The sequence below is a fragment of the Daphnia pulicaria genome, chromosome 6 (genome assembly GCF_021234035.1).
Source record: "Daphnia pulicaria isolate SC F1-1A chromosome 6, SC_F0-13Bv2, whole genome shotgun sequence".
Classification (NCBI taxonomy): Eukaryota; Metazoa; Arthropoda; class Branchiopoda; order Diplostraca; family Daphniidae; genus Daphnia; species Daphnia pulicaria.
Window position 1 is genome coordinate 22,084,193 of NC_060918.1, and position 22,564 is coordinate 22,106,756.

The 22,564-nt window shown below is 44.7% G+C and overlaps 3 protein-coding genes across 3 annotated transcripts; 1 reads left to right on the forward strand and 2 right to left on the reverse strand.

The window, feature by feature from the left end:
* Positions 1 to 79: 79 nt before the first annotated feature.
* On the reverse strand, positions 80 to 1,617 carry LOC124342782 (transmembrane protein 177-like). The gene is made up of 4 exons (XM_046795944.1): positions 1,531 to 1,617; positions 1,170 to 1,328; positions 864 to 1,104; positions 80 to 738 (listed from the first exon to the last, which is right to left on the reverse strand). Exons 2-4 carry the CDS (start codon positions 1,319 to 1,321, stop codon positions 160 to 162), a joined length of 972 nt encoding a protein of 323 aa, XP_046651900.1. The 5' UTR covers positions 1,322 to 1,328; positions 1,531 to 1,617; the 3' UTR covers positions 80 to 159.
* LOC124342826 (EEF1A lysine methyltransferase 4-like) lies at positions 1,376 to 2,793 on the forward strand. Its single transcript, XM_046796008.1, has 4 exons — positions 1,376 to 1,461; positions 1,638 to 1,884; positions 1,986 to 2,269; positions 2,343 to 2,793. The coding sequence occupies exons 2-4, from the start codon at positions 1,725 to 1,727 to the stop codon at positions 2,655 to 2,657; spliced, it is 759 nt and encodes a 252-aa protein (XP_046651964.1). The 5' UTR covers positions 1,376 to 1,461; positions 1,638 to 1,724; the 3' UTR covers positions 2,658 to 2,793.
* On the reverse strand, positions 2,791 to 20,516 carry LOC124342570. Its single transcript, XM_046795569.1, has 6 exons — positions 20,171 to 20,516; positions 16,668 to 18,075; positions 5,920 to 6,205; positions 5,695 to 5,820; positions 4,635 to 5,551; positions 2,791 to 4,510 (listed from the first exon to the last, which is right to left on the reverse strand). The coding sequence occupies exons 2-6, from the start codon at positions 17,973 to 17,975 to the stop codon at positions 3,827 to 3,829; spliced, it is 3,321 nt and encodes a 1,106-aa protein (XP_046651525.1). The 5' UTR covers positions 17,976 to 18,075; positions 20,171 to 20,516; the 3' UTR covers positions 2,791 to 3,826.
* Positions 20,517 to 22,564: the final 2,048 nt, after the last annotated feature.

A 22,564-nucleotide genomic window follows, 5' to 3' on the forward strand; every position in this document is an offset into this window, starting at 1 on the left:
TGCTAGAGTAAGAATAGTTTGTTTTTCCGTGTAGACTGTGCACTGCAACGTGAGCTTAAAATTAGCCCAAAACTATAAATCTCAAGACTACATACATTATTTTTATTTTTTTCTTTCATAGAGAAACTATATGAACAATGGCACTAGACATTTATGATTTCAAGAATCTTTTACTGGCGCCGGTTCCTCTGGCTTTTTAAAAGATTCACACCGGCGTGCAGCCCGGTCTCGAAGAGTCACAAAAGGGACGTGTTTCGTTCTAAATGTCTCGCGATCATTGCCTAAAGAAGTGTACAACTTGGGACCTTCATCGCCAAGAAGCGACCTCATTGCCAAGTTTCGTTGCAAAATTTTGCTGTAAAACTCAAGTGCGCCTTTAGCGTATTCTTCCGATATTCCGGCGGCTGCTTCGTCAGCATCTTCTTCCCAACGGTACGTTGTAAAGTCTTTAATGAACATCCACGTAGTAAACATGATACCACCCAAGAGGGTGTAAAGAGTTGCACGAAGCTGAAAAGGGCGGGCAAACATATTTGCTCTTCGATTGAATTTGTAGGCCACATAATAATAGGCGTAGCAAGAAGCCGTGTTTACGAACGTTTGAAGAGCCACATGCTGGGTATTTGCTTTGCACATTTCTCGAGCGATCGCATACTTTTGAGCTGAATCAGACAAAAGTAATGAAGATTCCAATGCAATTCCTTCAGGAGTGGTCCAGTGGACAGTTTTTTGTCCCACCTAAACCAATGCAAAGTCAATTAAATAGGCTGCCAGACAATAATCTGTACTCAGTTGTAACAAAAACAATAAAGTACCATTGTTCCCATGATGGTGACTAAAAAACTCTAGGGAAGAAAACTTACAACAATATTTTGCTTGTCAGCAGGAGTGATGGATGATTTGTAGTTGTAATTAGCAGGTATTCCTATAATCGCTCCAGTTCTAAATTTGGCAGTTCCAATATGAATAATATCAAATCCAAAAACCGTGAAGGATGATTCTGAAGGTATTCTGCTTGAGATATCTTGTTCCAATTTCAAATCACTTTTAACTTGATTCACTTTTTCAATCATTTCGGCTGGGACAGGAACTGGAAAGCCATCTCTGGAACGAGTTAATGAAAACATTTATATCAAATTTGTAGTTTACGTCAAGGAAGAAATATTTACCTGAAGAGCTGGAGGAATTCTTTAGTCTTGTCTAACATCAAGGTATTTGGTAGGTAAGGAACGAGTGTTGCAGAAGTTGTAGCTAAGATAGCTAGTACACCAGTTGTCATGTGGCCCTTATCCGAAGCAAAAAAGGCTGCTAATTTGGACATTTTGTTTCTGAAATAGAAAAATAAATAAAACGGTTTATTTGAATGATACCCAGATGTCTCTAGTAGTTAGAACTGAAAAGCATTGACGCCAGTCACGTTTTGCTGGAAGTTGGTAGAGCACATTTTGTTAAAAGTAGCAGGTAAGAAAATTTAAACAAAACACTCTAAATGATTCTTGACTGATTATTCTAAGGACTCGTTTTAATCACCAGAATTGATTTTAAACAGAAAGTTGATTAGATAATAGTCGAAATAGTTCCAACCGAAGTTTGTCGGTCCCCAAAAAGTATTCTGCTAATAATGATTGTTGTCAAAGCTCAAAGCAGGTGCTGGCATCTAGCGTTCAATTTAACAGACTGAGGATTTGAAACTTACTTATAAGAGTAGAGCTAGATTGCAGGTCATGTCTTGTTTGCCTGACAAAAATACAGACTACTCGTCGGTGGATTACTGGAACGAACGATATGGTTCAGAAGAATCTTTCGAGTGGTGCAAAAGCTACTCGGTATTCAAGGACCTCATCCGCAAAGAAGTGCAACCATCCGACAGGATCCTAATGTTGGGTAACGAAAGTTTATAGCATCTCAATGAACTGTCAATGAAGAACTCTGCTTTCTTTTCTTGATCGACAACGATATGATGACTCATTGGCACGTTTGTGTAGGGTGCGGCAACAGCAGTCTAAGCGAAGACATGTATCGAGACGGTTTCCATAACATTACCAACGTCGATTACTCGACTGTGGTAGTCGAAAATATGAAGAATCGATCCGAGGAGGCTCGATCAATGCAATGGCTCGTTATGGATATCAAAGATTTGAAATTCGAAAGCGGCAGCTTTGATATTGTGATCGAGAAGGCCACGCTAGACGCTCTCCTGGTTGGAGAACGGGATCCCTGGAGCTTGTCGCCCGACAGCCGAACTCTGATGGATGATATTCTCATTCAGGTAATAATAAATAGGCCATTTGCAGGCTGCTGAATCGATTTGAATTTCTATGTCATAATATGTTATTGTGCAGGTGAGCCAGGTACTGAGCAGCCGAGGCCGGTTCATTTCCATCACATTCGCCCAACCTCACTTTCGCAAGCGGATCTACGCCCGGGAGCTATACGGCTGGAGCATCCGCACCGAGACGTTCGGAGACGGATTCCATTTCTTCTTTTACGTCATGACCAAAGGTGAGCGGCTGTCTGCTCACGATGCGCAACTCGACAAGTCGGCATGGACAAATAATCACAACAACCTGGAAAGTCAGCCAGCCGTGACGAGATTGCAGCAGCAGCGTGAAGACAACAATGATGACGGTAGCTACCTCAACTCTATTGAAATGTGACAGGCCGACGTAATACGTACTTGGCTTAGTTTTCTTTCCAAATAATTTGTTTCTTCATTTCTTGTCACTCTCTCTCCAAAAATCTGCAATGGGGACCCAAAAGTGCTCATTCCGAATTAATAGAACGTGAAAGTTATTTGAATTTTTGTTTTCTTTTTCGTAATAATTCAAGTATTTACACACGAAGAAGAATATAAACCTGGATTGATATAAATTGTGGAGCTAGATGGGGGGGGGGGGGGTATTAAAATTAAGGTGTGTGTGTGTAGAGAGAAAGTGCTTGGATGATGGGGGAAGAAAAAAAGGTGACTGGTTGTATATAACACACAAAGTTATTGCGTTGGGTGGAGGGGGGAGAATACGCACACGCACGCACAGACATACACATAAATATATACACGGGTATATACTGTATGTAGATATACATAAAACATTGATCATCATCATCATCCGAATGTATATATGTGTGATAGCACTGTTGTTGAAGTATTTCGCGAAACCGAAATACACACAAATCATAAAATAAACAAAAACAGCAGCCACCTTTTCTTATGAAATTGTACGAATGAAAAAAAGGTCAGGACTGGCTGAGATGACACGAGACAGACGTGATGGATGCCAAAAAAGAGCAACTGATTTCTCTTGCAGAAACAGAAACATTATGCCACTTTTTTGTTCTTTTTTCATCGTCTCTTTTGTTGTACCGTCAATATCTCGGAGCCATTCATTCGTGAGTGCTTGTGTGTGAACGGAGGCGGAATGAAAATCTGCCAGGGAAAACCGTCGAAACAATTCCGAAACAAACGACATTCCAAAAGTAAACACAAAACACCGACGTTAAAGCAATGTACACACACACACACACACACACACAACGACATCAATCGAGTTAATATTATTACACATGTGCTAAAAAGTTCTATACACACGAGAGCGGACCAAAAATATTTATAGAATAGCCGTTAAATACAAATCAATTCCCAGCCACTAGAATAATTGTTATAGGGTGAAAAGAAGATGAGAGAGAGAGAGAGTGATGATTGTTAAAGCTTTTTTTCGCCGTGCGCTGGAACAAGAAGAAAAAAGAAATGCGAAAATTCGTCGTTTCCTCTCGATGACCTCGTCACGTTATTTATCTCCGTCACGAATAAAAAAACATTTTTTCTCCTTCAAATGTAATCGCTGACGAAAACCGTTTTGGATTGCTGTTGTTGTTGTCGCTGCTTGTGTTGTTGTTGTTGTTGCAGCCGCTGAGGGAAGTAGAGTTCGCCGTTGTCCAGGTAGTGGGACGTGGGCGATTGAGTTAGAGCGGCTTTGAGGGCAGCGATCGACACGACGCTGCCCGTCTTGAGAGGTTGGATCCCGTTACCTTGACTCGGCCACGACATCTCCCTCTCCTGGAACCGCTTCAGCACGGCCGCCCGGCTTCGGTGACTCGACTTTTTACGCAAATTCACCATCGGTTGTAGCTGTTGGTGCTGCTGTTGTTGTTGCCGGAATGGCGAGCGTCGCACTGGACTCGATTCATTTTTCGTCGTCTGATTGCTGGACAATTCAATGGCCGAACAAATGAGCGACTGATTCTCTTTGAAGGGAGCCGTCAGTGACAACTCTGGCGACGATTGGAGCGGATCCGACCCGTCCATGTAGAGGGAAAAGAGCGAATCGCTGCGAACGCAACAGCCGTCAAACTTGCCGTCGCTATAGTCCATCAGCCCGCTGCTGAGGTCGTCCTCTTGACTTTCACCGAGGACGTCGATGTCGTTCATCGACAATGATGTCAGCAATTTGGAGCGTCGTAAACTGGACGACGACTCCCCAAATGCCGTCTGCTGTTGTTCCTTGGGTCCAATCTACGCAGCAGCAAATGAAAACATGTTTGGTTATTATTATAACCCAGCAAACTCTCTCGATGGCGGCCATAATATAAAAATAGAAAAGAAAAGAAAAGAAGAAGCTATAGAGAGAAATATTGACCTGGATAGTGACGCAAGTGACGATTCCGTGGCGGCTTTCGCTGGTAGCCGCCAGCACTTCTCGGGTGTCGTCGGCGACGGCCATCGTGTCGTGTTTGCCGGCGCATTTGACGTCGAGTCCGTTGCACAAGATGCGATAAGTGGCAGAGCGGGCGACTCTCGAACGCGGTCTCAAATCCTCCAATCCGAAAACAACTTCGGTTGATGCTGATGCAGATGCGGAGGCAACAACGTCGTTCGGCGGGGTAATGAGCGTCTGGCGCGATGTTCTGATGTTGTGAAACTCGAAATCATCTCCAGCGCTTTCCGTGGCTGACCCTTCATCTTCTTCTTCTTCTTCGTCGTCGTCGTCAATTTCTCTTTGCCGCAGCAAATTCGGCGCAAATTCGTCCAGGAGGCTTCCGGCGGGGCCCTCGACGCTTTCGAGCGTGTGACTCGAGCTGAGTGTCTCGGACAGGGAAGCGTAAATCGGTTCGTGACTCTTGAATTTCGAGTGGAGCGAAGTCGATGATGTGGTGACGTGATGGGCTGCGTGATGAACGGGTGCGAGCAGCACGTCAGCCACTTGCTCCTCGGCGTCGGCGAACGAAGGTGGGGCACCGATCGAAGACAACGGGTCGTTGTAAAACGGTTCAATCGACTGCAACTGCGACTGCGACTGGTGGTGGTGCCGGGAGGTTGCTAATGTATCGACATTGGCGCATTGGCTTTGGAAAGAGTCGATAGTCGACGCCATAGATAGGATCCTGGCTCGGCTCATAAACGTCATCAACGGCGGCTTAGTGGCTTCGGGGTAAACGGCTTCGGCAATGTGAGACTGAGACCCCATGATAGCCGATCCACGTTGTTGTTGTTGCTGCTGCTGAGCTGGGCGGTGGTCGTAGGCCGAAACGCCCATTCTTGATGGACGCCGATTGCCTGTCATGACGTCCCCGCAGCCAAAAAGAAAAAGAAATAAAGAAAAAGAAATAAATAACGCTGTACATTTCGAGGGGAATTATTAGCCACGTAAAGAAAATAAGGAGAGCGATTTAGTGCGCCGACAAGTGTCGATGACGTACCTCGTTTACCATCGCCTGACGAAGGGTTCATCAGGTGAACGAAGAGAGAACCGTTAGTCAAAGGGAATTTGGCTTCGGTGGGTTCCTGCGAATAAATCTGGCTCATCCGGTAACGGGTGTCATCGTCTGCAAATTAAAAAAAAAAAATGGATGTCATCATTTTAAAATCTCTCGTTATACAAGAAAAACTGAAAAGTTTTAAATTTTAAATTTTTTAAATTGTACCGATTTTCATGGGAGCGATGAGATTGGGTTCCAGAGTGGCCGATTCGGAAGTCACGGGCGAGCGGTGGTGGTGGTGGTGGTTGAGATGACGATGTCGGTCAGCGCCAATGCGGCGTGACCCCGGCCTGAGCGAGTCCACCATCCAAGCGTAGAGGACTGGGTCGATAAAAACCAGGACGGCCATGAACAAGAGGCCAGAGAAAAGAGACAAACCCAAGACGAGGGCGGAAAAAGGCCAAGCGGACGGCAGAATGTCGGCGAAAAACGTGCCCAGCGTCGTCAAAACCTTTAGAAAAATAAAAAAGACAAACAAAAACATGTTCATTAGATCGGCATCAGACAATCGATACTGTTGGACCACGACGATTATATTACCCGCAAACACGACACTAAAGAGAAAGTAAATAGACAACAACGAGATTTCAATTGTTTAATGATTTCGACGGCATTGGGGAACGGGCTCAAATCTCTGTTCGCCGATCGTGTCTCTATCCGTTCCATTTCATCAGATACTTATTTATATGTAGATAATGCATGTTCACTACAATTCGTTGGTATGGGAGAGATAATAAAGGACTTGGAATAGCCCCCAAAGAAAAGAAAAGAATAAAATCGATCGATGGAGCGTTGCGTGATCGCCGTTTCATGGCCGTCTGCTGTTCAAAGCTCGTCTCTCTAAGCTGTATGATTACGATACATGCGAGGTGTCGACTTGGCACATGTGTGTGTAGGCAAGTTGCTTATATACTTTCGGCTCTGTGTGGGAAGAAAAAGCCGAGAGTCCAGAGCTCCGGATCAGAATTTATACTGCCAGGCGAAAGTGGAAAATACTACAAGCACAGGGGGATCCGCCCTACTGCCGCTGAGCTCCTTGTCGGTCGACTCCCCCGACTGCCCGGCCCTCCCAAAGTCCCGAAAGGAAGAAAAACGAGAGTTGCATTATATGTAGAGACGCCAGTGTACACTTTTTCTTCCTGCACGTCGCGTCGGAGAGAGAAAGAAAATGTTTCAATCAACTTGGCGGGAGTTTCAATTTTTTTATTTTGGCCGGTCCCGAAAAAGGAAACTATATACTAGCTGGGCTAATGTGGTCACGACACCATATACATCGAAATGTTCTTTGACAGCGCCCAGACAGCCGATCATTTCACTTTTTTCTCTCGGTCGAGATGAATCGTTCTCTGATGCTGGGAATCTCGTCAATTCCGTCGTGAAAAGGTGTAAATCAAATTGTTTTGGCGTGTCTCTGTAAAAAAAACAGAATAAATGAAGAGGTCCCCATAAAAAGTCTGGCGTCTCCACCAACCAACGAAATGATGATGCTATAGCATCATTTGATAAGGGAAGAAGAAGAAGCCGCAGAAATGCAAATGTGTACTCGGGTTACCGCACTTCTTCCGTTACCCGAGCCTTTGTTACCCGCAGGGCATAATAGATAGTGTGTGTCCCCTTGCACAGACAGACACAACTTGATCATTCTCTTCCATATCTTTTTTATTGTGGCCTCCCCTTTCCAGTTGCCATCCACCCAATAGCTTTTTAAAAAAAAAAGAAAAACATGATTTTTCAAAGTTGAATAAAAGTTGGGGATGACAAGCCGAAAATGATATATGAAAAACAGCACGAGAAAAGGTGAATATTTTTTCCTTTTTTTCTTTTGAGAAATAATAATAACAAAGGGCCGACAGCACAACAAACTTCTTTCTGGGCTGGGCAAATACATATCTATACACCCGCACCATAAACAAAAGAATCCGTCCGGCGTAGTAGTAGATATTTACCGGACAAGGTAAAACGAACGTGCAAACATTCACCACACCTCTCTCTCTCTCTCTCTGCTCCTCCTGCGCTGCAGATGTGTTTTTCTTTTGACTATAAAACAAAGTTCGTGTTAAAGAGTAGAACTCGCGTGGCCCCTGTCGCCCCGTTAGCGGCTGCAGCAATGACGCGATTTACGACATGGAAAAAGAAGAAAAAAGGAGTTGCTGCTGCTGCCCGAGTGCAGAATGTTTGGATGGATAAAAAGGCGGAAGAGCTTCAGCAGCCCGGCCAGGCCAACGGGTCAACAGACACACAAGACAAGCCGGTCGTTTTTCTGGCCGTTACCGTTACGTGATGACGACGGAGGTTACAGACCATTTCGATTGGCTGCTGCTCCGCGGGCAATTCCGAAAAAAGAAAAAAGAAAAAAGAGACTTGTGTGTGTTGTTTTGTTTCACCGTTTGTGCTGTGATGCCATCATTCATTTGACGGTTTCATGTTCTCATTTTTTATTCTCTTCTGGTTTGATTTTTTTTCTCTGCAAAAGATTCTTCTTCGGCAGATGTTGCTGGTTGGCCGTCCTACATCTCTAGTAACCCACATCACGTCAATCACGATCTCATAGGATTCTTCCACGTTCTACGCCAACCCGTTGGTTTATTTTTTTTTTTTATTAACGGGCTCGGCGTGTACATATCGAAGGCCCTGCTGGGATTTCCGTGTACCTTTCTCGTGAACTCATTTACCAACTCTCAACTAGTTATATAAACTTGCCTTTAATCGACTTCCTCCTCCTCCTGCTCCCGAAAAATATAATCGCATTCCCAGCCGGAATGGTTGACATTTGATACATTTCTCGGCATGAATTCCAAAAGAAAAAAACAACCAAAAAATCGACTGCCAAAGTTGTTCGCCGTTGGCTGCGTGTGACCTTTCCCTTACTTGTGTAAAGGCGACGCTCAAATGATCCGTATGATGCACGATCAAACGACTGGCCTCCAACCGTTTAACGCCAGGCACAAGCCAAAGTTCTTTTGATATATAATGTACTACTACCTTTTGAATTTAACTCAAAAATAAAAGTTGCCACAAAGGGACGACCCGTAATATTACTATGCAGCCAACGTCTTTTTTCTCTTTCTCTTCTTGGTAACAGAAAAAAAAGTTGAAACGACGAGTTGAAGAAAAAGTCGCGCACCTTATACGGCAGAGGTCGCTAGAGGTTTTTTATTATTATTTGCATCTTTTTTGGTGTGTTGTTGTTGTCTTTTTTTTCTGGCGGGATAGTTCTCCCCTCACATTTTTACGGGCCTATATAGACACTGTCGATCGTGCGTGATGTGTTGAGAGACGAAAGAAGAAGAAGAGGAGGATCGGCAATTATCGAGCGTGACAAGCCATCAACCCAACACGGCGCCGAGCAAGAAGAAGTTAGAAGCCGTGAATTTTTAAGGGCGAGAAGAAGAAGAAGAAGAAATTGGTAAGCGTGACTTTTCGGAGGAGGCGATCAAACCCCCCCCCCCCCCCACCTTTTTTTTCCCATTTTAGCGGGCATTTGAATAATATGACATGAACACGACGAAAGGCAAAAAACACAAAATTCCTACCAAAAATGAAGAAGAGAAGAATATTTTCTTTGGGTTAGAATTTTATCCCGTTTCCCGAAAATGTCCTTATCGGGCCAAACGATGGAATTGATTGTGTCTCTGCCGGTTGAAAACTTGGGTGTGTGTGTCTGCGAGTTTTTGAATGGCCAATAACGTGATCCCTTTCAAAAACACACGGAAACGCCAGCTCGTCCAACTAAAGTTTGAACGCACAAACCAGTTCCTATTTTATTTCGTTATTTGCTGGTCGCGTCGAGATTCATTTCTCGGTCCGTTGGGTCAAGTCAACTGAGGGGCAACCCGATCTTGGAACGTGATTGGGTGGCAATTCAAATTCTATTCGCTCCGATGAATAAGGAAAGAAATAAAAGACTCTTAATTCTGATTGTTCACACCGATCAATCGAACGTGACTTTCTTTCCCAACCGAAAAGTTCCACAAATATATAAATCAAAACGGCAGCTGCGTGTGTCTGTGTACACGGTGGGATCAAAAAGTTGCTTATACACACACACATAGGAAGAAATAAAAACAATCAAAAAAGACGAACAACATTTTTTTGGCTGGGCTGCTACTGTTATTGTTGCTAGTGGCGTTATTTCAACGTAGTGGAAGAATGAAAAGAGAAAGTGGTCGGCGGGGCCAATGCGCCTTGATCGCGCGGGTCCCGGCCATCCATTACACGATGATGATGGCCGCTCAAATTTACGATCCCCCTTTTCGGCCGTATGTGTACGTACCTCCTGTGTACAGCGCGTACACAATAATAGACCTCGGCGAAGCTGAGCTGTGGTTTATCGTTTTTCACGACTGGCTGTTAAAGAGGATAACCTTGCTGCTGTCAAAGACGATTGCCGGGGCTTTCTTTTCCCCCCTTTTATTTTTTCTCTTTCGTTCGTTCGTTCGTTGGTTCGGCGGACGTGCCCTCGACGGCGGTTGATTTTGACCACCGCAGAGAGTTTCCACATGGAGATAAGAAGAGAGATGACTTTCACTCAAACAAAAAAGATGTAGCGAAACAGCTGTTGATGACGACACAGCACACACACAGGCAAAGGTATGCAGATATTTGAGAGGAAAAGAAGAAGAAGGAGGTTCGATAACGCGCCGAAAAAAGAATGGCCGGCAGTTGCGTGATCATCAAAGTAAGAAAAAGGAAAGGGAAAAAGAAAAAAGATGAGAGTCTGCGAGCACAAAAGAAAACGACGACGCCCCATTCCATTTTCCTAAAGGCCAAACAACAACAAAATTCAATGGCGATAGAACAAGCAAGCGTCTATTTAGGAGGAGGAATTCTTCAAATAGTGAAATAACTTTGAAAGACGTTAAAAGAATAACCTCCTCCTCTCTTTATCGGCTCAAAAGAAAAGATTAGCCCAACTGGTTTATATAAAGTGGATGGACTCGCTCTTTTGTCTAATGCAAAACAAAACAGGTCGTCCTTTTGCGGCTGGTTTTTTTTTTATTATTATTATTTCTATCCGCAGAAATGCAACCAATTTTCAATCGACTTGGTTCGTTCGTTCGTTGGCGTCCACGGCGCCATCGACCGCGGGAATGTCGACGAGGGGACCCAATAATAAAAAAGGGTAGAAAACCGTCATCAACGAGTATCGGATGTCGTCAAGAAAAAAATACCAAACAACCTCAAGGTTCGCTTTTACTTCCGTTTCTTTTCCTTCGGAGACCCCCCTGGGGTGAGGTGAGCCCATGGCGCGTTCACTCGATTGGACAAACAAAACAATTTTCGGGAGAAAAAAAAACTTTCGCCAGCGTCGTGCTGAGCCTCGCAGGGGCATACAGCCTCAGCACACGCGCAGTTATGGCACCAACTGCAATTCAAATTGAAATTATCTCGTCGAAAAATTTCACTCTGTTTTTTTTTTCTAAAATTGACTTTCCCTTCTTGTTTGTTTGCCAGCAGGGGCGTACCAATCACGACCGGGGGGTGTCTTCTTCTTCTTCTGCTCTGTCATCCATTTCTTCTTCTCACACGAAAACTCAAGAGCGTGGAAAATAATCGGCAATCTCTTTGTGACAACTACATACGACACAAGAGAAACCAATTCAAGTAGTCCTCGTATTATTATTGGCTTCAAGGGGGTTAAGAGTCTCTGCGAAATCATCGAAATGTGACGATGGATTTCAAAATAAAAATTAGAAATCCAATTGGTTGTCGCCCCAATACTTGAGAGAAGCAGCACAGATTCATGATCTACCAACTCTCTAAATGTATAAATATACGACGCCGGTTTTCTCCACACACGCTCCAAAGTGGTTTGCATGTTTGCCTAAATTGTTTTGTTTGAATTTTCCCTGTATTATTTTTTTTTATGACGACTTTCTAAGTTTTTTGTTTATAAGATTGTTGTTCTGTCCAGTTGTTTAATGAGTCGAGTCTCTTAAAAAAAAAATGGGGGGGAGCTCTCTTATATTTTCCTTCTTTCCGATTTCAACTGGTTTCTGTTGGATATATTTTTTTTGTTCTGTATTCTCGGATTATATCATGTGATATCAAGTGTGCCGTTTCTCTCCTCCGTACAACTTTTTCGGTCGGTGCAGCCGGCAGTCAGTGGACCGGATAAACGAGAAATTCAGAGTCCACACGCATTTAAAGCTCAAAAGCGAGATGACACTGATAATAAACAAGCACACACCCAAATAGGAATCGCTTCTCAAATGAGAACGAGAAATATTACAAAAGGAGCTCGGCCAAAAAACCCAAAAAACAAAAACATTCGAGGAATTATTTTGTTGAATTGATGAGGAACCGCGTTCCTCGCCGTTTGCTTTTTTAATGAGAACGAAAAATATACAGAAACGAGGAAAAAACTGCTTTGAATTAATAAAAGGCGAGCGCAAGACAGTCATTGCTCTTTGACTTGTGGTCAGGTTTTTGTTCTCGGTGGTTGATGAAAGCCTTCACCATTTATTTGTGTCTTACACGAGGGGAAAATTGACCAGGAGAAAGAGGGCAGCAACAGTGGAAGACATTGAAGGCGTAATCAGGATAAGATAAAAGGTATACGGCTGAGAGGAACTTTGGAGAGCCGCCCGAAAAAAGCCATTCAATGTTTTTTCTTCTTTCCGCTTCCCTGCTGCTTTAACACATCAAAACGACGAGGGTCGTCCACGTTGGCCACAAGGCCGTGTGTTCCAGTAAGGTTAGCTTTGTGTGAGTTGGTGGAACGGACCAGACACAGGGGGAAAGAAGGAAGAAACCCAACAAAAGTCGATTTTTTTTCCTTTTAAAAAAGAAAGAAAAAAGGGAAAACAAGTTTCTGGTTTTTCTCGGTTTTTCTGGTGTTGTCCAGGTTCAGATGCATATCAAAAGAGTCTCTGACCTGTGGGCGAAAATACTGAGAGTTCTACTATATTGTAGCGCTTGACTATTCGTTTGGAATAGATTCATCAATACAATTCTTTTTCAGACACATGTTGTATTATAAGGGAAATGATCATTACGTGTGGGGCTTCTGGCTGATGACAGCCGGCCCACTCTCTGACAACACACACAAACGAATGAAAAAATGTTTTTTTCCTATAAACTTTTCTTTCAATGCAATCACCTGGACGTTACTCTCTAATCTGAAATCTCCAGCTGCTGTTCGTGTTAAAGTATTAGACACGCGGAGAGAGAAAAGAATAAGGAAGCGAAAAAATATATAGAAGAAGCGACGAGCTTCATTGAATACAAACAATTTTTGTCGACGTGGCGAATACAAGAAAATAAATAAAAAAAAATGTATAACGACCGACATATAGTCCCCCCCCACTCTACTCTTCTCGATTTCCTTTCGATTCCGCTGGGTTTTCTCCTCTTTCCTTCCGCCGCTTTCTTCTATATCCTAGTTTGTTTTGTTTTTTTGCTCCTTCCTTCCTCTACGGGGGAAGAAAAAACCCAACAACAAAAACATGTCCGTGTTCTCCGGTAAAAAAATAGAGAAAGCGAATGTTAAGATGTAAGAGAGGGGGGTATTGTATTCTACTATAGTTCTGGTGGGGGGGAGTTGCCACCGATATCCCTTCATGCGCTCTCTAACGTGTTCAACAAACAATTTTTCTTCGGCGTGGATCCGATTGGGTGTTTGACAATGAACGCGCTCTTGAATAACAAGGCCCATATCCTGTACGTACGTGTTTTATCGAGAAAAACAACCAGGAGTACAAACAAAAACAAGAAAAATGTTGTTGTATACGTACTCGTGGTTATTTTCCAGGGCCGATGGGAGTAAAAATACATAGTAAAGTAGCTTCCACAGTGGTTTGTGTAAAGAACAGTGTGTAAAAAACAGGAGCGGAAAACCTCATCAACTGTGTAGGAAATGACCCGTGTCATATCTAGCGAATAAAATCTAGACGGCGACGGCGACGACGCTCGGCATAATAATATCATAGCTCGGTAGTAGTAGGCGCAACTGGCATTGCGACGACATGCAAATGAATGGTAAAATGTAAAAGGGAGAGACTTGATTAAAATAGAAAAAAGGAGCCGCAAAGAACGACGACGACGAGAGAAATGCGCTGGCCAGGAATGACCCAACAATGTGGCGGGACCGCCGCCGGGCCAAAAGACACCTGATCGTCCCGACAAAAAAAGATGAAAAGGAAAGATTTTTGTTGTAGCGTTCGTCTTTTGTTTCACTGCGTGTCGACGCCGCCGCCACCGTCGTGCCGAATAATTGCGGGTTCTTATTTTGACTGGCGGCAAGTAAAAAAAAAAAATTCGACTCGGATGGCCAAAGGGCTCGCGAGTCGTCGTCGACGTCCATCTTTGTGCTAGAGCTGCTTTTGGCAATCAGATCATTAGTTTAGCAGCTCTCTACTAACAAAGGGCAATAAACCATTTTCTTTTCTTTCTTTACGTCCGTCCTTCTTGGCTTTTTTTCTATATGGACGTCTAGTCGTCGCCTTCAATCGAGTTCCAGTTCTTTAGCTTCTGGCTGGCCAATGCACTACTTATTGCGGTCTCCTTTTTTTATTTGTGTGTGCACGGCCAGCAAACTGATTGTCCAGTCCGTTGGATTATGTGGCGATGTGCCAGTCAATTTTTTCTTTTCTTTTTCCTTTCGATTCCGATGGACCGAAAAGTTTTGGCCGCCCGCGGACGACGCCTCAAGTGAGACGCGCACTCGACAATTACAGGAGCCGGCCGAGAAGAACCTCGTTAGATCCTCGTTCACAGCACTGCTGGCGACGAGATACTATATATTTATTAGATTAGATAACATGGCAGGAAAAATACGGCCGGCTGCGGCAACGCGCGGTTTAGTGTTAAGGTATGACGGCGCGTGAAAAGAGCAGGAGGAGGCGGGTTAGATCGAGCTGAACCTTTTCATTTCACTATAAACTGCTATAGCTCCCATCTCTCGTCTATATCTAAACTCTTGAGCCCAATTTTTTCGATTCTTCTTCTTGCCTATATTCCAGGTCCTCTGCGTGAGTTTGACCGAATAACAATCGACCGAGAAAAGCCCCTTAATAATAATCCACCCTACATGTCCATTCGTCTCCTGCATGTCTTCTTCTTCTTGGTTGTTGTTTTCCCCCCCAAATAACCGAAAAAATTGGCTTCCACCAGAACGTGAAGAAGAAGAAGCTTATAAATATATAAAGGCCGGGCTTATATTTTCTTTCATAGTGTTGTTACCAACGAGTGGGTTATATTTTTCGATATGAATAGGCCACTAGAGTGCTGGACGAGAGGATGGTTCCGAGTGGCCGCGCTCATCGTCTTCCCCCTATTCTCAACGGAAATTTCGTGCAGGAGGGGAAGCGATTCGGTTCCGTGTTGAATGGAAAACTACACGAAATACCGTTTTTATTTGTCTTGGAGAAAAAAACTAGACCAGCACCGAGCACAGAGCTGTCCGTCCGATCCGCCTCGTGGACTATGGCCGCAGCACTAACAAAAGAGATGGAAAATGATTGACATCAAAATAATACAGTCTGGTCTGAGGAACCCTCCCTTGGTTTTTCTTCCGACTTAATGACCGTGAACTGCAATTCTATTTTTTTTTTCCCGGCCCAGTCACGCCAAAACAGCTTTGTTTAACTCTAAAAATGTTCTGATCTGTTTGCGCGCATTTCACAAATGGTTAGATTTGGTGCATCACACGCTGTGGGTACTACTAGCTACTACTACCCAGTGTTGGCAGTTATTTCGACGGGGCTGATGGCGTGCCCGTTGGCGCATCCGACAAATTCATCAACGGCTCATTGCTCATGTTGTTCCATCATTGAAAAGATACGACGCCGAAGGATTTTTTTTTGTGCGTGAAAAAAATAAAAAAAGATGCGGGAGGTCATCAGCAAAAGACTTTTTGGCATCGGAGCCAAAACAAAAACCCACTTGTAATATAAGAATCAAATGAGAGTCATCCATCTTTTGGTTTTTTTCCAGCTATAACACATGAGTGGAGGCAATATCAACTTGGCAACGTCCTTTTTGTTTTGTTTTCGGTCTCTTTTCTTCTATCGAATTTTGGCTTTCCCAAAAATCTTTTTGAATGAATTTCAAATGAGAAAAATCACACAATGGATTCATCATAGTCGCATGAGATATATGCCCCCCAACGAAGAAGCAATAGTTAGAGATCGGCCTTGGCGCTATTCTTTTTTTCTCGTTATTGCACGCCCAAGAAATGTTAGATAACACTCCCAGGACGGCCGGGAGTTTTTGTTTTGCGGCCGAAATGTTACACACAGTCTTCAATTTCAACACCTGCCATACTACATCATTCGAGTGTTATACAATTTGAGGTCTCCTGCGGTGATCGGCAGGTGTTTCCAGATGAAGACTTTTTTTAAAAATATATATGTGTACAACGAGCGACGCCGGTTATACATTCTCTCTCCCGTCAACCGTGACCCCGTAGAGCGTGACCACACAACATCTACAGTCCACACACACACGCCGCTAGATATAATTCTACACTGTGAGAGTTGGCGACTGGGGAAATTGACTGAAGCCCACCACCACCAAAATAAAAACAGACGTCCATAGGGGAGAGCATCAAACGCGGTCAAATCGATCAAAAAAGGAAGGCAACAGCCGTGAAGCGAAAAACCAGATGCAAATTTCCTATTCTCCCCAGCACGTAGATAGACCGAGCAGCACTTGAAAATGTTCCAACCGTTTTGATAATAATTCAAAGCGATTAATCCAAGTGTACTCTACTTTCTATATAGTCGGCAGGACCAGCACAGGCCGTGGTATATAGGCAAACAACAATATAAAAAGAGGAGGGTGCGGCCCACGCGCCGCGGGGTATTATCTATTAGGCTATTCATAATTTTAATTCGAAAAACGAATATCAATGAATAGCTAATCGCTTTGGCGGTCTGTATTCTAATGAGATATAGAGGGGAGAGACTTACCAGCAATGGGAGATGATGAGTAAAGTACGCCACGATGAGCACAGCTGCCACTGTCGAGTGCCTTTGTCTGTTCCAGCTACCACCGCCGCAGCAGCCGCCGCTTCCTCCAGTAGCAGCAACGGCAGCAGCAGAGAAATCGGCCGTGCCCGTTTTGTGATGATTGCCGGCCAGGCCCGACTCGTGATGATGCAAAAGATTCATAAAAGTTTTGTCGGTCGATCCGAACATGAAATTCGGATGACTGGAGCGCGTCATCAGTTGCGGAGTGGGCGACACTTTGGCCGTTCCGGCGTGCTGGTGATGGCCGCCCAGGCTGCCGGCGCTGAGACACGCCACCGGTCCGGGAGTGTAACGAGGAGGCGGAGGGGCCGGTAAGGTCGGCAGAGATGACGACGAAGAAGTCGGAAGAGGCAAAGTGGCCGACGATCCGTCCGACGCGTTGCCCAGGGTCCGCATGTCCGAGCCGGAACCGCCGGCCAAGCCCAGTCGACCCGAGAATCCGCGCGAGCAACGGATCATGACTCGGGTGACGAAGATGACGGCGCCAGCCGTGAGCGTCGTCAAGAAGAGGACGCCGTGCAAGCAGAGCCAAAAGAGCGAGAACCGCGAATCGAACGTGTACGGAAGAAATGAGCAATTTTCCAACTCCATGGCCATGACGGCCGCTTCGGCGATGATGGCCGAATCGTTCGAGGCTGCTGATGGCGTCAAGACGGCCGGTTGAATGGGCGCCGGTCGAATAAACGATGAAACGGCCACCGCTGACGACGACGACGTTCCAATTCCGCTGGCGAATAAAGTGGCGACGCCGACCAAGAGGCTGACGACGGCCAAAACGACGACGTGGTAGCGGATCTGAGTGCGGCGGACGCTGACGCGGTACTTGTAAGACCATCGGATGGTCATGGCCCGGTCGACGGCCATGGACGTCAGCGTGGCGGCGTGAAGAGTGTGGGCGGCTGCCCAGAAGGAGATGAGGGCGGCACAGAGGGGCGTCCGGTGATGATGAAGCAATTCCAGGGCAACCAACGGCCGACCTGATGCACTTTCACCTTCCAGGATCCTGGGCGAACCGTCAGAGCCCAGGCTAGGGAGGAGACCGGCATTTCTGGCCAGGGCGGCGGCACTCAAGCCCAAGGTTACCAGAGTACAGCACAGCTGGCCAACCAGGAGGGCCACCAAAAGGACGTCCAGCGGATGCCAGGCGGCCCGTCTGGAGTGCATCAGCCGGAGCAGGGCGATTTCGGGCACCAAAGTCAACGGGGCGGCCAACGTCAAGCCCATCCAAATGCCAGTAGATCCGTCCATTTTTCTTTTTGTTTCTTTTCTACGTTGTGTGTGTCGAGGCGCCAAAAAATTCAAATGTCCTCCAGTCTCATGTGACTCATGGAATCGAGCGATTATCGATCTACAAAAAGAAAATCAAAATCAATCAATACCTTTTTTTCTCTCTAATATTTTGTTATGGCGTTATAGTATATATAGTATAATCCCAACATTACACGCAAGCCAAAGAATAGAGAGAGAGAGGATATTATTTAAGGCCAAGTCGTCTGTTGGATCGGAAGCGGAAATAATTGGATATGGTGTGAAGCCCAAAATATAAAAAATTTTTGATACAATAACCAACCAGCCCCCTCCTGCCCATTTCTATACTTCCTTATTGAGAGCAGCAACCAGTTTCCGAATTGTAGCGTTGCAAAGGGGAGGAGTGGACTGGATCACGACGATTGCAGGGTGGGGGGGATAGAAATTGTGCGGCTGCTGTTATTGCGGACGCGACACACGGGCCCAATGACTTTGATAAGCTGTCAAAATAGAGGCCAGCAGCAACGACGCGGGGGGGTCGTCGGGTGGGCGTTGAAAAATTGACAGTTGCAACAATGTGTGCGACCCAACACATTGATAAATAAAGGTGTTGTTGTTGCTTCCATTGTGAAAGAATGCCTCAACTCGAAACGAATTTTTACCATCCACCCTCCACCTTTTTTGGGAGGGGAGTTTTCCCCCCTACCGACCCCAGCATGTTTCCATTGACGTCGTCAGGAGGGTGTGGGAGGAGGATGTGTGTGTCGGGTGGCTGAAATGTCGATCGTGCGGAACGGTGAAGAGTTGTTATTGAAAATTCAACAACAACAATTAACGTCTCACTAAACCTCCTGGATGCGTCAAAAGACGGCGGATATATTTTAAAAACAAGTCGCCCAAAAGGTTTAACAACTTCAATGCACGGCGGTTGCGGGTTATTGAATGTCTGCTGCACACGTATACATATCGGGTGACAACATTTCTTATAGTCGGAGGGGGGAGTGAAACCGGTTGAAATGCAACGTGAGTTCCGCCCTTTCTCTATCTGGGCGATTCGAAATGTCAAATGCAAAACCGGCGACGAGTGAGGGAGAAAAAACAACTCTACGGGTACATATCAAAACGAAACTAAAGAACATGTGTGTGTAGAGGAATGTAGCCGTGCTGCGTGATATCTGGTATGAGATATTCTTCTCGTCCATCTCAGATCAGATTTGCATTTGACCTTGCTTGATTCCTATGTATCTCCAGCTGTTTCCTCGTCTCAGAGAAAGAAAGTTTTGAATTTTATTTCTCCATCTCTTTTGAGATGATTGTCGGAGAGTCTGGACGTGATCCAAGAGGAATAAGGCAAGGTCGTCGTCTATTTACCTGGCAACGCTTATCGCCTTCGTTATGTTCACATAACAAACGACTGTAATCTCGGGAAACGGAAATTTACGCTGACGGGGGGGGGGGGGGAGAGACGGACAAGGAAATTGTTCCGTTTGTCTACATGATGGAAGAAAGGGGACCACAACATCTCGTTCATCTTGGAATTCTTCGCGGTCGTTCGTGAGAGAAAATCGACAGAAGCTCGTGCGCCGTACGAATATCTGAAACTTGTTTTTCTTTTCTGATTTGACGGGGAAATGAGATCGAGAAACTCTCGGCCGAATTTAAAAACGAGAATCAAGTCCCGACCAAAAATCTCTAAACTACAAGTTCTTCGACATTTTCGCCATTTGCCTCTCTGGGTCACACACACAACCAAATTTTCCAAATGAGCTCGTTAACAAACTCGTCTGCTGCAAAGCGTGGCTTAATTAATCCTAGCCTCTTTTTTCTCTCTACTACTACTACACAATTGACACAAAAGGGATTAGTGTGTGAGAAAAGCCAAACATTTTTTCAGTCTCCATTTTCCAACCGACCAAAATAATTAAAATAAAAATGGTGGAAAAGGAAGTCGACGAAGGGACACAGCACAAGGCCGTTTTGGTTTTTTGGAAAAATCTTTTTTTAAATAAAAGGTGACCTTCACCTGGAGTCCCTTGTCTACACACGCACACAGGTATTTACTACTACTAACTGAGCACACACACACACTTACACACCCAGGAATATGATTGAAAAGGCGAGGAGGGTCAAACAGAGAAATGCATTGCAACAATTTCACAGGTAGAATCGAAAATTCGTCGTCGTAGGATTTTTACCTTTTTTCACTGGGTGCATTCAAGAGACGACTGGGGAATTCCACAGATTTGACTTACGGATCGACACAATTCACTTAAATTGACAAGGGGGTGGTGGAATAGTATAACCAAATCGTTGGCTGTCCCCAGGTGACTACTGTCCCCCTTCCCTCACTGTCCGAAATGTCATCCACTCCAACACATAATTGGCTGCGTGTTGTTGTGTGTATGTCTACTTTTTCAAAAGCCCAGGGGGGAAAAAGGAGAATATTTTCAAAAGTTTCCAGCAGCAGCACACACAAACACGAGAGCACGTCCACCTCCCATAACCGTCAGGCGAAGACTGGCCAGGCTCTGCTTCGTGTGGCCGCAATGCAACGCTGTACTGTGATGGCAGGAGGAGCGGTGGGTGGAAAACGGGGTGGCGGGTGGGAGGTAACACACAGGTAGATACACGTTTGAGGAGAAAACAAAAGAAACCACCACAGGGCGAAAAGTAAAAATGAAGGTATAAATCCTCCACCACCACACCAAGTACTATACTACTACACTATCAGGTGATCCACTGGCAAGTGGAGGAATTTCGGTTCGTGCAGACAGCTTGCGGCCATGAACTGCACTGGTGGTGAAGAAGATACAAGTTCGCCAAGCTATTCCAACTTCTTTTCTTAATTCGAGTTTTTTTGAGTTTTCCAGTTCTCCTTGGATAAAGGCAAATCTTTTGTGATCCGATTCTTTTGTTGCTGTTATCTTTTGCTCTCATTATACTCGCCGCGTTCTACTTCATTCAGCTGCAGCAGCAGCAGTCCCTCTACAAAAAAGGAACCCAGAAGCTGCAGGGTCAGCTCGCCTATATCCCATAGATATTTTCTATTGAATTGCAATCGACATGCCCTCTTTTTCCTTCATTTCTACAGCTGAAACAACTCTAAAAGAATTAAAACAAAAAACAAAACCTTTTCTTTATTTCTTTATCATCAAGTCTCATTTCTTTCGACACGGATGAAGCACTTGAACAAGTTTTCAACAGCCAGCAATCGCTTTATCTTTGTATTTTGTTTAAGGGAAGAAACTAATAAATGAGAAAAGATATTTTTCTTGGAAATGATATTGACGGCCCGCCGTCACCATTATGCAGCCGCAGTGTGTATAGATTCAACGGTAGATTATCATTAAATTATGTACAGCGAGAGAAGATGGACAGCACATTCCACTGGCTGTGCACAGCAGACGGCCGTTCGTTTTTGGCCGTTCGCCTCTCCCATTAAATATCTTTCCAATAATTTATGGTGGGGATTTTCCAAGTAGATGGTGGGGGTTGATTAGCATCTCTGATGGCCGACGACACCACCGAGGGAGATGATTGGATAGGCTCAAAAACCGTCCCCTTTTCAACGGTAAATCACGAAACGGACGTGTCACGACATATTGAGGCGGCTGTTTTACATAAATCCCAATCTTGGGATAATCATTGCCGATATTCGCCGCCATTGGGTAAAGGGTCGCGTGGTAAAAAAAAGGAGAGAAACAACTTTTCCTCCAACAAAAGAATGGAATAAAGTCGACGATTATTTGCTGACTCGGCAGCAGCAGCTCAGCTCTTTGTCCCGTTTTTACTTTTTCTCGTGATGACCGTTGGGCTGTTTAAGAAAACGAAAAGGATAAAAATGGGGCTGTTTCCCTTGTAAATAGCGTAAGAATAAGAAAAAAGACCTTCTCTTTTATTATAAAGACAATCGAATCAGTTGAACGGGATTGACGCCACACTATTATCCAACCCACAGAGCCCTCAAACCGTTTTCCAAAAGGAAAATAAATTTACAAGAAATATATCTAACGCCAAAAGGATATCTTGATATAAGCCAGCCGGAGAGAGGTAATCATTTGGACGCCTCTCGTCATCAATTCATATCCACCGACAGGATACACTTATTATTACACACACACACACACACGAATGTGTGTCCAGCAGTATAGAAAATCACCATCGAGGTCTGTATTTACCTGGCCACAAAGAATCATGAGCTAGGCTCTCCATCCTTTTTTATTATTATGGAAGGAAAAAGAAAAAAGTGGCCGATGGAAACAATTGAAAAGAGACGGGGGGAGAAAATGTGTAGATAAATTCTTGCGGGTATTATATATATATAAAGGGGAATCGCGGGCGGAGAAGGAATTTCATATCTATACGAATTTATGGTATATGGTTCCTGGCCACCGCAAAGTAGTTTCGAATCTAGGTTACAAGTGTTGGCCCAGCCAGAGAAAAGAATCGAACAATCACAACACGGAGCCCCCCTCCTGCGCAGGTGTCGCACGTAGTACGTGAATGGAGTTGCCAGAGTCCAGGAGAGTTTAGTTCATGGCTGCATCGCAGAGAGCCGAGAGTCTCTGCTCTGCGTGCACGACGGCGTG